A 15484-nucleotide genomic window follows, 5' to 3' on the forward strand; every position below is an offset into this window, starting at 1 on the left:
ACAGGTAATCACCTTCTCTTTGAACTAAACACCTTTAGGGGACTGTTAAATCAGGAATTACATGTCTTTCTAATGTGTGTTTTGAAGTCAATCTCCTGTATTTATACCAGATTTTTTTTTCCATAATGATCTTAGATTAAACAGGGTACATTCACCCATGGATGTTACCTATACACTTCTGAATACCTAGGTGGATTTGCAAAATATAGTTTACATTCTAGTATCCTGGAATAAGATATCAGCACCTTCTGTGGTAATCCCATAAATGCTATGATCTTGATTATCTTAATATATTTTTCTTCTTAAAGTTACCCAGGAATTTTTGGAGATCTGCATACAGATACTTAAAAAACTAGTCCTTTTGTGTATCTCATTTGGCCAGGTCACACTTAAGAAGTTTATTAGCTTTTGAGAGCATTTTACTAAATCCTCACATCCAACTTCATCAGAAAGAACCCTCATGACATACTTCTCTGTGCCCAGACTCGCAGAGTTATTCTGTCACTATTCTTCTGTCTTCAGGGAAACTGCTGGGGGAATATGATGCTATTCACATAAGTAAAGGCATCAAAATCTCTTCAAAAGATACTTTTTCTCTTTAAACCTGATCTACATCTAACTAATCTGGTAGCTATAATTTTTAAGGCTGTATGGTTTACTCTCATCTACTAGCTCTAGTCATTTCACTACAGTGCTGAACTCCACTAGGAGATGGAAAAAATGAGCCACAACATTAGTTAAGTAAACCTTCACTTCTCAAAAAAGAAAAACTTGACAAATCTGACAGGCTAGTGCAAAAGGAGCATAGAAATCCCTACCAAAAATATGTGGGAGGGAACGTATATTTAAAATAGGACTGCCTAATTTGGCTGCTAAATCAGTGTAAGGAGCTCTGTAGTCTTTGTGTGTGGGAGGGAGACGGAAAGAGAGAGGGAGAGAGGAGCAGAGGGAGGGAGTGGGGGAGAGAGAGAGCAATGTGCCTTTCACAGAGCTCGGAGCTTGATGGGAATGTTTGATTAGCTCCTCTCTGAAAGAAAAAAGGTGTTCAGGCCTCCCTCTGCTGCCTGCCTCTCCTTCTCTAGAATAATGTTGGCTGGAGTTTGGGGTACAGAAAAGCTTGGAAAAAACCCCACTTTCATACTGTGTGGAGAAAAGGAATAAAAAGTTGCACAGCTCAAGCAAGGTAATTCTGATGTTGTTTTTCTGCTATATTTATTTAGTGGGGAGAGGGGGAAGTTGTGTTTTTGCCTATTGATAATGGTTAAATATTTTCACTGCTGAGAAACTGTAGGGACATAATGTTTTATTTAGCATTCCAGCTGTGTGCTTAGGATCAAATACCTAAGAAGATGAAGACATAAATGTAGAATGAAACTGTACTTTACTCATATATACTTCATAAAGTATTTATGAAAGCATTAAGCTCCTACTGTTAAAGTGGACACATATACTCCCTGCCTGAACAGCAAGGGCTTAACTACGTGATAAAGAATGATGTATACAAGCCGCACACTAACAGACATTTATTCAAGCCTTCTGTTCGAATAGTTTGTGATAGACAATGCAACTTGTTCCTCAGTTTAAAACTGTTTTGGTTTCAAGACTTTTTCACAAAGTCTTTTGATCAATAGGAAGGTGTATGTTGTATCATTAATAAACACTACCTGACACTGGGGAACACTAATCTCCAAGGCACAGAATGGAAAATTATGTGTGTTTCTGTGGTGTGAACTCTCTTGGTAATGGATAGATACAGATGTGTGAAAGCACAGTAGCCTAGACTCCATACATCCTTTTGTGCTGAGTGCTTGTTTTGGTGGTGAGGCTCCAAAAATGAATAGCATTGTCAAGCCTGCCACAGCCGCTCAGCTCTCTGCACAGAGATTAGAGTCTTGATAAGTTTCTTCAAAATGTGATTTCTTTCTGACCAGCACAAACATGAACCAAATGCCCCAAGCTAAGTATCAACTCTAGTTAATCAACTCTAGTTTTGTTCCTAGAGTTTATGGGAACTACACCACATTCAGAGCAAAAAGTAAAATTGCACGTTACAGAGGCAAGTCCTCCTTAGAGCACACTGTTTTTTCTTTAACCTCACCAAAATTTAAACAACACATCAAAACAAGAAAACACACACAGAGAAAAAATTGTGTTTAGATGTTTTTAAAAATATATTTTACTGAGAAAAGACACGGAGTTGTTTATGTTTATAGCTTGCTTTCCTATATATATCCTGAACTTAAAAACACTTTGTATTTCTCTACACTCAAAGAAAATCTATGTTTTTCTGTGTTACCATCTTTTTCAGACTTTACTCAGTCCATCACTTGAATGACAGTCATGACACATCTCTTTCAGAGATGCAAAGAGAACTCAAGCAAAAGTAACTGCATTGCAAACATATTAATTTTCAAATACTAAGTTTGTATCTAATAATAAACGGACTTACTTTGCTTGCATGTTTTATTTAATCCTTTGAGTTGCTGGGGTTGTTCTTACTGGGATGACAAAAAGAACTTTGTCTTTTAGTTATTCAGTACATAAAAAGTATTTTTTTTAAGAAGGAACTTTGAATGTACTGCCAATACTGTGTTTCCACCTATAGTAGTAATGTTATGTTGTTAACTTGGTCTTTAATTGTTCCTACCTTTACTTAATGTAAGACACTACTTTTCCTAGAGGTGTAATTACAGCATTTACCACTGACTGGTTGAACCAAGCAGTTTTACTAGCTTCACCAGGTTTCCTCACACATAGAATGCAAGAAAGATACTCCACTTGGATTCTCTTTTGTCTAATAAGGATGAGATCCTACAAAAGCCTTTCCTTTAGAGGAGGCATTAACAAGGTGTTCCCTTTTCACCTAGTTACTGACTTTCACAGAAGTAGTAGGAAATTAATTATTACACTCCTTTTTGTCAAAATTAATTTCTAAAAGGGCACTACCTGAGCTACAGTGTGCACTCAGAAGTTGAAAACCAGGCCAATTACTTCATGTGAAATGTCAGAATTATTTATTATTTCTGGCCATTTCTTCTTAGAAAACATTGCTAAAAACAAACCTGATGTTTATGTTACAATGGCAGCAAAAACTTGACTGTATCTGCTCTGCCTGGAGAATTTTGAACTTTTTCCTTTCCCCCTCTGAACCACAAATAAAGCTGTAGTCAGAAAACACTTTGTGCAACATCCAACTTCTCTGGATAAGCTGTGGCAGTGCCCCAGCACCCTCACAGGGAAGATTTCTTCCTAATACCTAACCTAGACCTACTCTCTTTCAGTTTAAGTGTTTATAGGTAAGTCATTTAAGGCACCTGGATGAAATGAACAAGAAAAAGTGATAGCTCAGTTTATTACCTGCAACTAAGACTGTATTCCTGAAAAAGAGGTGCTGTGACACTTGTAGACCTGAACTGCCCATACAGTGGGACTGGCATGGGCAGGGGCCAGAGCAGCAAGTCCTGTGTTGACCCATTGCAATCGCCTGGGGTGGCAGTGTCTTTTCTGGGTGGGTAATGAAAAACAAAAGTCTGGAATTTCCTGACAGTCCTGGAGGGATGTTCTGGCTCCCTGAAGCTCTGGGTACACACCAGGACTCCTCCAGCCTGCTGAAGCATCACCTAAGATTTCGCTTTCTCATTCAGGGCTCAGGAAGTGGACACTGAACATATAATATGTCCTTCCTTCTGAAAACCTGTCCATCATACAGATCCCATTAATCTGTGCTGAAAAAGAGAAACACAGAACTGCAAAACTGATGGTTTGGGGTTTGAGTTCTTCTTTTAATAAAAGAAAAATAATAATCATAGGGTGTATTGTACATAAAACAGGGAGAATACAGCTACAGTAGTCATAGATCTGCCCTCCACATTTTCTCTTGTGGAGTAGATTTTTTAGTCCAGAGTCGGAGAGAGAAATAGGTGCTTAACACCTACTTAGAGCACTTCAATTCCTCTTTTGAACTTGCCGGGGCACAAGGAGCCCCCTTGTCCCAGCGCTGCCTGGGGAGCCTGCGCTAGCGCTCAGCTGGGACCTGGGACAATGCCGCCCCTGTTCTGGGCCCGGCTGTGGCACAGAGACTATAATTATCTCTCTTCTAATGACCAGCCAGGCAAGATAACAGTTTTCATGCTATGTTTAGAAAACAATGTCTTACTACAAATTGACGGTTCATTCGTCCGTAAAAAGAGCCTCTCGAACAGTCCTAAAGCAGCTGCCACTCGTTTGCATCCCAGCTCCTTTATGTGCCGCACATTTCCCTCTTGGAAAACCTGGGTAAATGCTGCAGAGGCAGCGCAGCTTCCCGCTGCCACACAAGAGGCTCAGAAAGACGCAGAAATGCCCAGAAAATCTGGAGCTTTAGATCTTCCTTCCACACCTTCCTATTGATCAAAAAGACTTTGTGAAAATGTCTTGAAACCAAAACAGTTTTAAACTGAGGAACAAGTTGCATTGTCTATCACAAACTATTTTAACAGAAGGCTTGAATAAATGTCTATTAGTGTGTGGCTTGTACACATCATTCTTCATCATGTAGTTAATCTGTTTAGATTGTATCTCTGTTAGTAAATTAAGCCCAGCCTATCTGTCCTACCAGAGCCTGCATCGCCCCTGTGAACTCTCTGAGCCCCCAGCCCAAAGGGGCTGCAGGCAGAGCTGTGAGCAGGGCAGGAGTAAAACTGCTTTGTGCAGACTTGTGATAATGTCTGGTGCAAAGCAAGCTGATGCAAAAAGAGGGATGTGAAGGGACTTGTTCAGATAAAACCGGAGCATGTATTACTGATGAACTTTTCTTCCAGCACTGTGGCCCATAGACAAGTCAGGATTTACTGAAATTCTGTAGGCTCCAAAGGCATCTGTGGGGTAGCTGTACTGGCCAGCTGCGATTGTAGCTTGTGTGGGGGTAGCTGCCCCTTTCAAACACCGGGAACTGCCAGGTTTGGGCAGTCCTGGCAGCATGGCACCCATGGGCTAGCTACCCAAGTATTTGCTCTGGGCTCTGCAAACATTCTGCATCTAATTCTGTTCAGGGGCAGCTCTACATTTAGTGCTGTCTGAGGGCTGCTACCACATCCTCTGCAGGTGCCCTGCCAGCAAAGAACAGAGCCCATTCCCTTGTTCTACAGCCAACTCACCCTCATCTCTCTTGCCATCTTGTCTGTTCTCCTCTCCAGCAGGACTTAGCTGGGTTACCTTGGGCTGCCTTTCCTCTCTGGACTCATATTTCAGTGACTGAGGCCTGGATAAAAAAAAACAGTGTTGATCGGAAAGAAAATTTCCCAATGGCTTGGAAGCATCAATATTTCTCATGAAAAATCATTTTAATTAAAAAACAAACAAACAAAACCACCCCAAAAAAACCCCACCAAACAAACCAAAAAACCTCCACCATTTGCAGCTTTTTTGTTCCTTTTTTAAACAGAGTACCCAAATCTATACCTCATTGCCTGGAAACACATTCACATTCAGAAGAATATTTATAAGCATCTCTGGTCCATTCAAATTGTCTAGGTTTAAATAGTTTTTTACATTAGTCTTGCTGTAGTGGCTGAACTGACTTTCTAGCACACATAAGGTCCATCCCACGTTTGCTTTATCTCCAGAACTTCAGAGTGCATTAAGAGGTCAACGGCATATTAAGAACACAATCTGTGTCAGTTATCCTTAATGTGTCTCATTCTACACAGCATCCCACAGACACAGATATAAAAAAGACATTCAGCTTGCACTTGCAAACTGTTGCTCAGCCTATCACCTTATAAAATATCTTTGTAAACGTAACACGTAACACAGCAGCCAACAGCCCTTCAGCTGGCAGTTTGTTTCATATGAAAAAGCACATAATTGCCAAATGACAGTTACACATGTGCCAGAATTTTCGGGAAGATTCTGAATGTTCCTGTGTAGCTTCATGCAGTCCTTTAATGTCCCCACCAGGATGATCTGCGGATTTCCAACACCTTCAGGCTTGTACACAAAACTGTGGAAATTTTTACCTCTCAAAAATCACTCATTTATGGGGAAGTTTGGACACAGCCATGTCTGTGCCTCTCAATCTCCCTGCCAGGCTCTTTTAGGGACTCAGAAGGCTCCATTCTTTCTTGTTTTCCCCAAATACATCATTTACCCTTCAGCCCATAGAACAGGGGTGAGACATAGAGGAAAGCTGCCAGCAGGGCTGTGTATTCTGGCTGTGGACAACTTCAGTGAGTCACAGCTACAAAAGGGTAAGGACTCCCTGACTACAGGGGTATTTTCACAGCTGCCAGCCAGCTGAGGATGATGGGAGCCCATCCTTCTCACCTCTTTTGCAATGCATCTTCAACACTTGAAAATTTTGTTCTTCTGGGCTTGGTTGAAGAAGTTTTAGGACATGAAGCACAGGAAGAAAAAGGCTGTTTGAAAGTGAGGCTACATGGGAAGGAGTGTCCAGATGAGGGGGGTGAGAGGTTAGAGAAGTTTAGAGTAGTTCCAACAGAGCAACTTCATACAAATGTTATAAGGGCATATACTGACATTGCATAAGTCATAAAAGCCTACTAAAAACCCTGTTTTGGAGAAAGCCTTTCCACCAAATTGCATCTCAATATATGTGGTAATTTGGGACAGATGCTCTGTCTTTCGTGGTCTACATCTTCTATTCTTGTTGGAGAAATCTGTATGTAGAAAGAAATACATAGGTTAGGCAATAATTAGATTTGAAGTAGAAACTCATATGGTAATCTCCTAAAGCCAAAATTCAAAATTCCTGAGCATGGAAGTGGATTATGCAATACTAAGGACTGCAGGCTTCATTTGTTTTCAAAACAAAAGACCACAAATTACAAGTTCCTGCTCCCAGGCCATGTGGTTTCCCTTTTTTATCTTGGTCTCTCAGATACAGAATCCTGTGATCCATCTCTATGCAAAACCAGCAGGTTTTAAAATACTCTAGTATGCAAAATTAGTAATACAGTGTTAGCCTGGTTCTGAGACACATTTCTCAGCAATTTCTGGCTGCATCTACACTGTCACAGTATCCAGGACTGAGCTCTGAAGGCCACTTTCTCTGACACCAGATTTTCTAACTCTTCATTTCCCCTCCAGGGCACTCAGATACTGAGGAATGTAGTTTTGGAAGCTTAGCTATTCCTCATGTCTGCATGACCCATATGTTAGAGACACCAGTCCTGCCAGTTGCCAAAGCTTGCCAACACACATGCCATAAGGCTGCACAGCTTGGCCCTTGCTATGTCCTGTCTCTCACCAGCACCTCCACCAACAGCATGTCTTCAGGAAACCAGCACAACCCATAATAGCCTCATTTATAATGCTGGCACTCATTCAAATCCATAGCTCACTTTCCTCCCAAAAGCAGCTTGGAGCCCTGAGATGTCTTCTTCAGTCATTAAAAAATTGAAATGCTACTCACAGATCCACGGTTTTCAAACTGCTCCCCAGAAGGGCCTCATCAGGTGGAAGATGTCAGCCTGAGTGCACCTCTTGGGCTGCACACCAGCATCAGCTGGGAGGGATACAGCTGGAACAGCCTGTAGCAAAGCCAAAGCAGCAATGACCACTGCCTTGGGAGGGTCGTGGGCAGGGTGGCCATGCAGAACATCCTGGGATGTGGGGTGGGGCATCCTGGTCCTCAGCAGCTGACCCTGCAAGGAGGCAAGGGAATTGGAGGTCCTAACAAAACAGCAGTAGAAGACTGAGGGGCAGAAGGTAGTTTGGGGTTGTTTTCTCATTTGCCTTTGAGAAAAGGGAACAATCTCCCTTGTTGCACAGGTTTGTTTTGTCTAAACTAAAGGCATCAGAAAGATATTTAACTGAGAAGGCTTGGAGAAAAAAATAAAAGTAATGCAGTTAGGAAGAAACAATATTTTTTGAAAAGTACAAAATATATAAAGGAAAATGTTATGCAGTGCAAGGAGCATGAGACTATAATTTTTAAGAGATTGCAAAATTGAAATTAATTTCTTAACTTCAGTTTACTAGTTTCTGCCACAGAAGTGAATTTCACCTTAGCTTAATGAAATGCTTTCCACATCATTCCCATGCTTCCTGATTTGCTGAAAACCTTCTGTAAAAGATGCTTTCTTGATCAAGTTATCATTACTAGACATAAATAAATTTCATCACTTCCTGCCTTACTTCCAACAAGTGCCACATGCCAGGGTAGTTCCAGATTTATTTTTTTTATCTACAAATATTTTCTGCATCCTTACCCAGCCAGTCCTTGGCTTTGGCGTGGGATATCATCAGTAATGCAACCTGTAGGAGATCCTGGACCGATAAAAGTTTTCTGTGAGCTGTTGTATAAATTTACTAGCATGCTTAAGGATGAGTATGGCTTTTGATCTAGACATACAATTCACTTTTCTAGTAAAGGGTTATGTGTAGCATTAAGCAGAGAGTAAACATCCTACAGGTTCTATAAATTTCTGCTTCTAAGTTTCCACCTAAAAAAAAATGTTGTTTTGTTTGAACATGCTACAGAAATTCCAAAACCATCCCCAGGGTTATGTGCAGTTTTTTCAGTGCCTTTAACAGAAATTCTTTCGTTTTAGACTAAATATGTACCTTCAGGGGAATTCTGACACATGACACTAATTCTTAGTTTGCAGGCAGCAAAATAGCATGGTTACTCAGTGCTTTTTATTGTGAAACCAATCTTAGAAATCATGTCTTGGACTTTAAAAAGTCACTTTGACTTGTTTAAACCATTTGTTGGAAATAGAAAATGGCACATTTAAAAAAAAAAAAAAAAAAAAAAAAAAAAAGACATTTGGCCATTAATCTCATGCTACAAAGCTAGCACAGCCCTCCGACACTGCTGAATTGCAAGTACTTTCCTCTGCCTTCTATTTCTTGGGAAAATGGCAGTGCTGGAGATTGATAGCACCTGACTGGGGTCTGAATGATGTTAAGCAGAAGTAATAGACAAATTAGCAAAGTAGAAAAAGTTTGCCTGAGAGTGAGGGGGGCAGATATGTGAGCAGACAAAAGCCATGATGGGAGAACAGAGGGAGGAAGTTTTCTGGACAGGGATTCACAGGATTAAGCTAACAGCATTTTCCAATGAGGCATGAAAGCTGTGCATCAAAATGAAAAATAATGCATAATACATTAGCAGAAACCAGGAAAGTACAGTGTAATGGCCCCCAATGAAATCATCATCCAGACAGCCCAAATTATATTTTCTGTGTGGGTGGGTGACATATTCTAAATGTATCTCTTCCTTTGCTGGAAGGGGCAGGTCAGAGCAACATAATTGATGGTTTTCCTGCTGAAACAGATGAAAATGTATAATCATTGCAGTTTTATTTAAGCTCTGAGAAAGGTCTGGCAAGTTAAGTCACACTGTAGTCTTAAATAAATTACTTTCCTCTGAAAGAGCTCTGTGGGAAGTAGAGAAGTCATCACTGTTAATTCAACCTTATGTTTTAATTTCAGGGCATTGCATGAACACAAAACGAGTACTGCTTGCATGTTTCTATTTGTCTCCAAGTTTCTGGGTATATAATCTCTTCATTATACCTACCTGAATGAGAGCTATTTTGATCTAAATTCCTCTTGCCAACCTGCATATAAACCTTTGTTCAACCACCTCAGAAAAAAATTACTCCTGTGCCCAAGGTGCAACTTAGGCAGAATTCAGACCTCTGAATCCACCCGTACCTCAATGACTTGAGAGTGACTTGACAGGCACCCTGCAAGAGGTACTGGCTACCAGCAGTCCCTACAGCCCCCTTGTGAGTCAGAAACCTCACAAAGCAGAGCAGGCACCATTTAAAACATTATGTGGCAGCCACATCAAAGTCTTGTGATAAGAAGCAAGTGGTGAGAACCCTTCATCAGGGATAACTGTCCATGGCCTCAGAGAATTTGGACCCATGTTTTTCTCACCACATAAGAAGTACCCCATCATCAGACTTCAGGGCACAAAAGGTTGGGAGACCCCAATTTTCTGTGACAAAGAAGGACCCATGTGCAACCACTAATTACAAACATGGGGTCAGAAAGAAAGCAAGCGAGGAGGAGACCACCTTGCCACTTGCCTGGGAGAAGAGGAGAGCCAGAGGCTCCCTGCCTCCTCTTCCCCACCTGAATGTGCAAACCATGGGGCTGCAGCAAGCAGTGGCTGCCCTGGAGGTGGGGGATCACCACTGCCTAGGTGTGGGACTCACATGGCCTTGGAAGGCATCTGGGAAATAGGCTGTGGCTGCTGTGTCTTGGAGGTGAAGGAGTGCAGTAATGCAAAGACTCTTCAAGGGAAAAGCACAAGCTGTCCCCAGGCCCAGACACTCCTTTAATCATGGTTCCCTTGTTCATTTTACTAAACACACAACTGCTGAATGTGTAACACAATGCGTCTTACAATCCCTCCACAACAAGGGAACACCTGCAGTCACAGATGCCTGTGTTTCCTTGTTGACTTTCTGAGACACAAGGTAATTAAGCAGAGTGTTCTACAGTTCTCTGGAGCTCAGGAAGCATTTTGGGGTTCTTCCATATAAGAAAGAAAACAGGTGAGTGTTCACTCACCTTTTCTTATAGCAGCAGATGATGAAGTCTATGATATTTTTAAATTCCTGGATATATTCTATGCATATATTCTATTTCAGACCACACAAAGATTAAAGTCTACCCTCCCATGCAGATAAGTTCACATCACAAAATAGCATCTTGGATCTTACATTTTATGACTTGACCTGTTATACTTACAGGTCAGTCTAAGCCTCCAAAACGAGCTATAGCAATCAATTCAACCTTTCTGTCTCGGCAAACCTCAGTACCTCCAGTTTTTCAAAAAACAGCCACTTAGATACTATTTTTATGTGCAGACTTTCAGAGCAATGCAGTGTGCTGAGGGTACATAACTTCTGACAAGAAAGGGGGTGAAACTAAATCACATGTGGCACGTGCTAGTCATATCACCTAGTGTGCTCCAAAACAAACAGTTCTTGCACGACCAAACTAGGTAAAATACCGTGGGTACAGAGTATGAGCATGAAACAAAGAAAAGGTTAAATAATAATAAAAATAAAATCAATTAAAAAAAAACTAAATGTTTTCCTCTAGAAGATGATGATCAGCTCTTGTTTATCTGAATCAATTTACTCACACCCACACCAAGCCCACTTGATTTTCCTCATAAAGGGCACATATTTAACTCAACCCACAGTGCTTTGAGATCCTCCTGCTAACTCCATGCTCAAATAGATTTCAGACAAAGTCCACTTCTGTTTTTCTTTATGGTGCCAGAGTTGCTGAGATATTAGAACTCCTTGAAGAGGGGAACAATAACACACACTATTGTTGCACAAAGAGAGTATACAAATTAATTTCTGTGGCACAGGAGATTATAGGAGATAAACTGCTTACTCCTGCAGAGGCAAAGCACATGGCACTAGCAAAGAATTTCAGCTTGCACATGGAACGGACAGCAGTGCCTGACACCAAAAATCAAGGACTTAAAATCTGCAATTCCTCCAGAAAATGTTGCAGTTTGCCATACAGTTATGTGCATTTAAGCCATCTGTTTGTTGGTAGTGTGTAGCAGCTCTCTCAGATCTTTATAAAAGTCAAGTTGCTAGTAAAAGGTCAGTATAAAAATCTTACTTTATACAGAGAAAGAATAGCTTGCTAATTCTCTCTCTTCATTAACATTCAAGAGTTTTCAAATGTTTGTGGTCAGGAAAAAGTAACCAACATTTTTTCAAATAAGACTTTGATTTTTAAAGGTAAAATATCAGCTGCACTGGGAAACACTGAAGGAGATACTCCTTACATTTGTACTTAGCAGGAATTGAAGCACATATTCATGTAATGCATATACAATAGCTTCTCTGGCATAAAGGTAATTTCTGTTATGACAGTCTGAAAGATTCAGATGGGAAAATGTACTCTGATAAACAGAGATCCAACATGCAGTTTAAGAGATTTAATAGTGTGTAGTCCCTATTTCCCAGTTCTGACTAGGACTGTAAATACTGCCTTAATATAAATCTGATTAAGAGAAATCTCAGCAAAACTCATGCTCCAGACTAATACAAAGTAGAAACTTTTCAGTTTGTTTGATTGGCATCTGTTTATTCTGTAAAGGAATAAGGAAAGTACAGCTTTGCATTTAATAGCAAAGTATCATTCTTGATCTACAGATAAAACATCCCCAAACTTCTCAGAGGATCTACACATACTAAAAAGTTTCTTGTAAGCATGGATTAGTGCCCTGCTTTCCCTTCCTTTCCCTTCCCAGAGAAACAAAAACACCCACTGCTTTTTTTCCAAGCTGTTGCTCCCTTTACCAGCCTGAAGAAGCAGATGCCATACTAGTGCACAGTAGAGGAGATCTCACACAGCTTAAATCAGGTGACACCCTAGGCCCCAAATACAATGAATGCACACAGACTTCCCACTGCAGAAAGCCTGGAGCTTCTATGCCTGATATTTAATAGTCAGCAATGTAAATCCTCCTGTGCATTTCCCCATGTGACAGCCCAAGGTCTGAAGGCCAGGACCACCCCTTGGATTATTGTCACCTGGGCTGTGTCACAGGATATCTGTGCATTTCTCCTCATATGCCAGTGCCTAAAGTGGAAATTAATATAGTGGCAAAAACAAGTTTCTTTACTATTATACTTTATTTCCATGAGAATACTAGCACCAAAGATACAGAATCCACAATAAGATGTTTTTCTGTCTAGCTGCAACAACAAAACTGTTAAGCATATCTAACAACCTTGTCTAACTGCTTCTAGTACCTTTCTTATTGATAAACATCTGTTATTGTAGGTTAAAGCATCTGCTGAACTCTGCTGAACCCCTGACAGGCTTTAAGTCTTAAATCTTTTTAGATTTATTGGGCTTCTTTCCACTCTGAATTCATAATAATTTAGGAACAAAAGCCTACTTTCTGCTGGCTTGAAGAGAAATGCCCACCAGCCAACTAGGCAGAGAATACAACTGCAGTCAAGCCTAGGGTCCTGCTACCCAAGAGGACTGGGGTGGCTCCTGGGGTGGCTGGCCATGCCCCAGGGACAGTAGGGGGACAGTAGGGCCTTCAGGAAGGAGTGGGAAGTCCTCTGCAACCCTAGTGCTACAGGTGGCTGCACGTTTTGTAAGACAGGAAAAGTGAGGCAGTGTTGGACTCTCCCCACACAACACACAGGAGCCCACCACGAAGCCAGATTTTACATGGGTGCTTTAACATCTCAGACCTCTTCCACTCTAATTAAACTGGTGATGAAAAGCATCTCTGCACCAATCCAAATACTGTCAGGAAAAATTCACACAGATCTCTTTGACTTTAAATAAAAATGCCAATGCTGAATTTATTCACTGCAAATTTTGGGAAGATTCATATTAAGATGTCTTTTGCAAAGTCTGAGCCAGTGTCAGTACAATCTTTAATGGTGCATGGTAATTCTGCAAATGAATTGCAGCTCTTATTCTGCCTCTTCTTTTTCTGTGATTGACCTAAAGTGAGAATTAATTGAAGGGGAACAATTGTTTGATATCTCTGATGTGTTAGTGTGTTGAAACATAAAAGGGAGGAGAAAAGCATCTGAGCTAAGTTTCTCTGAGCACTCTTCTACACCTTAGTGCTATTTCTTTTAACAGCTTTACAGTGGAAATAAGCTTCAGTAAATGCTTAAAATGGCTTTTTGTTGCAGAAGATGAGCAACTCTTTTTAATAGAAACTAACCATGAGAGCAGAATATCACCACTTAACTACTCTTGCTGATATGACTTGTACAGCCTGGGGTCATCCCCACTACACTGCCTCTCATTTTTCAGAAAGATACAGTGACTGTGTTGAGCCACTTTCCATATCCCCCAGATTCAATTCAGTGACTTATGAGAAATCTCTGCCACTTTCAGCTTTAGCAGCCTAGCAGGAAACTTTTTCAGGGAGATCACCAAGGAAAGACATTGTGCTATAAGGAAGTGACACTTACTAATGAGGACTCGGTGTGTCCTGGTACTTGACGTTCTCCAACTGTAGCACAGAGGTGGATCTGATCTATGTAAAAAGAGTTATAAATTATGTAGACCCAGAACTGACTGAACTCAGTTTAGATTAGCATGCTATTTTAGTCATCCTCACTCATAGCATGTGGCTTGCTTGAAAAAGAAAAGCAATTAAACAAAAAATATGGAAGCATTTTATATGAAGACAGAATGCAGGTTTTGGTTTTTTTTCTTACTCTCCTTATCTGTCTTGTTCTTTAAATTTCTTTCTGGGAACTAAAGCCCTGCTTTTGAGTATATTAATTGCCATGTGAAATCAGATTAAATCTGCTGTTTTTCCAGGAGGCAGATATCTTGCTTTCCCTGGTCTTATGCAGCTTTAACATTCTTATTTAACATTCATATTTTCTTTCTGAATAGCTAGTTCTTTTTTTTTTTTTTTAACAAGTCTTTCCACTTGTGAGCATGTAATAAGTTTCTCTGAAGATCAAGCTCATTTTAATCCTTGAGATTCTCTCTGTACAACAAATATATTCTCCCTTTCAGACTTTTTACTCTATTTGTCAAACATTATGTAGTACTTTAATGACTATGATTAACTATGAGTGCTCAACACAGGATTCCCTCAACAATCATGAATTAATAGCAAAAGCAGCAGGTGATGCTCAGGAGGGGCTGAGAGGGGTTATCTCTCATAAGTTTGAATTCTTGTAGCCTGGCCAAGAGCTTCAGGGATGGCAGAGGTCATGAACCATGTATGCAGACCCAGAAAAAAATGTTTTCCAGATGTTCTTACAGAATCTTCTTAATCTCAGGTGCTCACATCCTCAGAATCCTCACACATTCTCAGAAAAGAAACCAGTAATTTGGCTCACAATTGATGGAACAATTGCAAAATACTTCACAAAACATCTTTCAGGAGTAAATGGATTTGTTTATGTTCCCCATATCTATGTGAGATTACCTGATGTGCTTTGATGTGCAGAAAACATGATTCTTTGATTGTTTCTTAGAAGAGCAGTGAACAGATTTGAATAGATGTTAGAACATGTCCATGTCCATTATGGGCTCTCCTGACACTGGCTTCTGAAATAAGTATGTGAAATTTTGTTTTCTGGAGCAAAAGACAAATTTTGGAGAGAAATAAAAATTAATCCATGGGAGTGTGATAGTCCAAACACGACCTCCTCTGGGGATATCAGTTGTTCTAAAAAGTATGATAAGAGGATGCAGTATGTGAGGACTGTGAAAAGGTGAAGAAGAGCAGTCCCTCTGCCCCCACCATTCCACTGTCATTCCAGTGTCATCTGCAATACCTCCAAATGCCTGATGTACTCTTTTCCTTTTCAGTGCTCCTTAGCAACACATCCAGATTTTGCTTTACCCACCATGAAGGCCACAGTTGTTGCAACCTTCTTTGGTAAGTACAGTTGATGTGCTGAAATTAGTAGTTTATGGGTTTGTACCCTCCCATCCTGGATGCCCAGTGGCTACTGACTAATTCTCTTCCCTTTGCTGATGAAGT

At 40.5% G+C, this 15484-nt stretch overlaps 1 protein-coding gene across 4 annotated transcripts in view; it reads left to right on the forward strand.

Moving 5' to 3' along the window:
• Positions 1-909: 909 nt before the first annotated feature.
• Positions 910-15484, forward strand: part of VIT (vitrin) — a 54894-nt gene continuing 40319 nt past the window's right edge. For 2 of the 4 annotated variants that reach the window (XM_085576918.1, XM_077782058.2), the window contains exons 1-2: positions 912-1183; positions 15310-15379. In XM_085576918.1, the coding sequence (XP_085433044.1) occupies positions 15349-15379 (31 nt within the window). In that variant the 5' untranslated portion in view covers positions 912-1183; positions 15310-15348. Of the gene's footprint in view, positions 1184-15309; positions 15380-15484 lie in introns of all 4 variants that reach the window. The other 2 variants (XM_085576917.1, XM_021528084.4) reach the window with 2 other exon arrangements.

This window comes from Lonchura striata, chromosome 3, assembly GCF_050655825.1.
Source record: "Lonchura striata isolate lonStrDom1 chromosome 3, ASM5065582v1, whole genome shotgun sequence".
Lineage (NCBI taxonomy): Eukaryota > Metazoa > Chordata > Aves > Passeriformes > Estrildidae > Lonchura > Lonchura striata.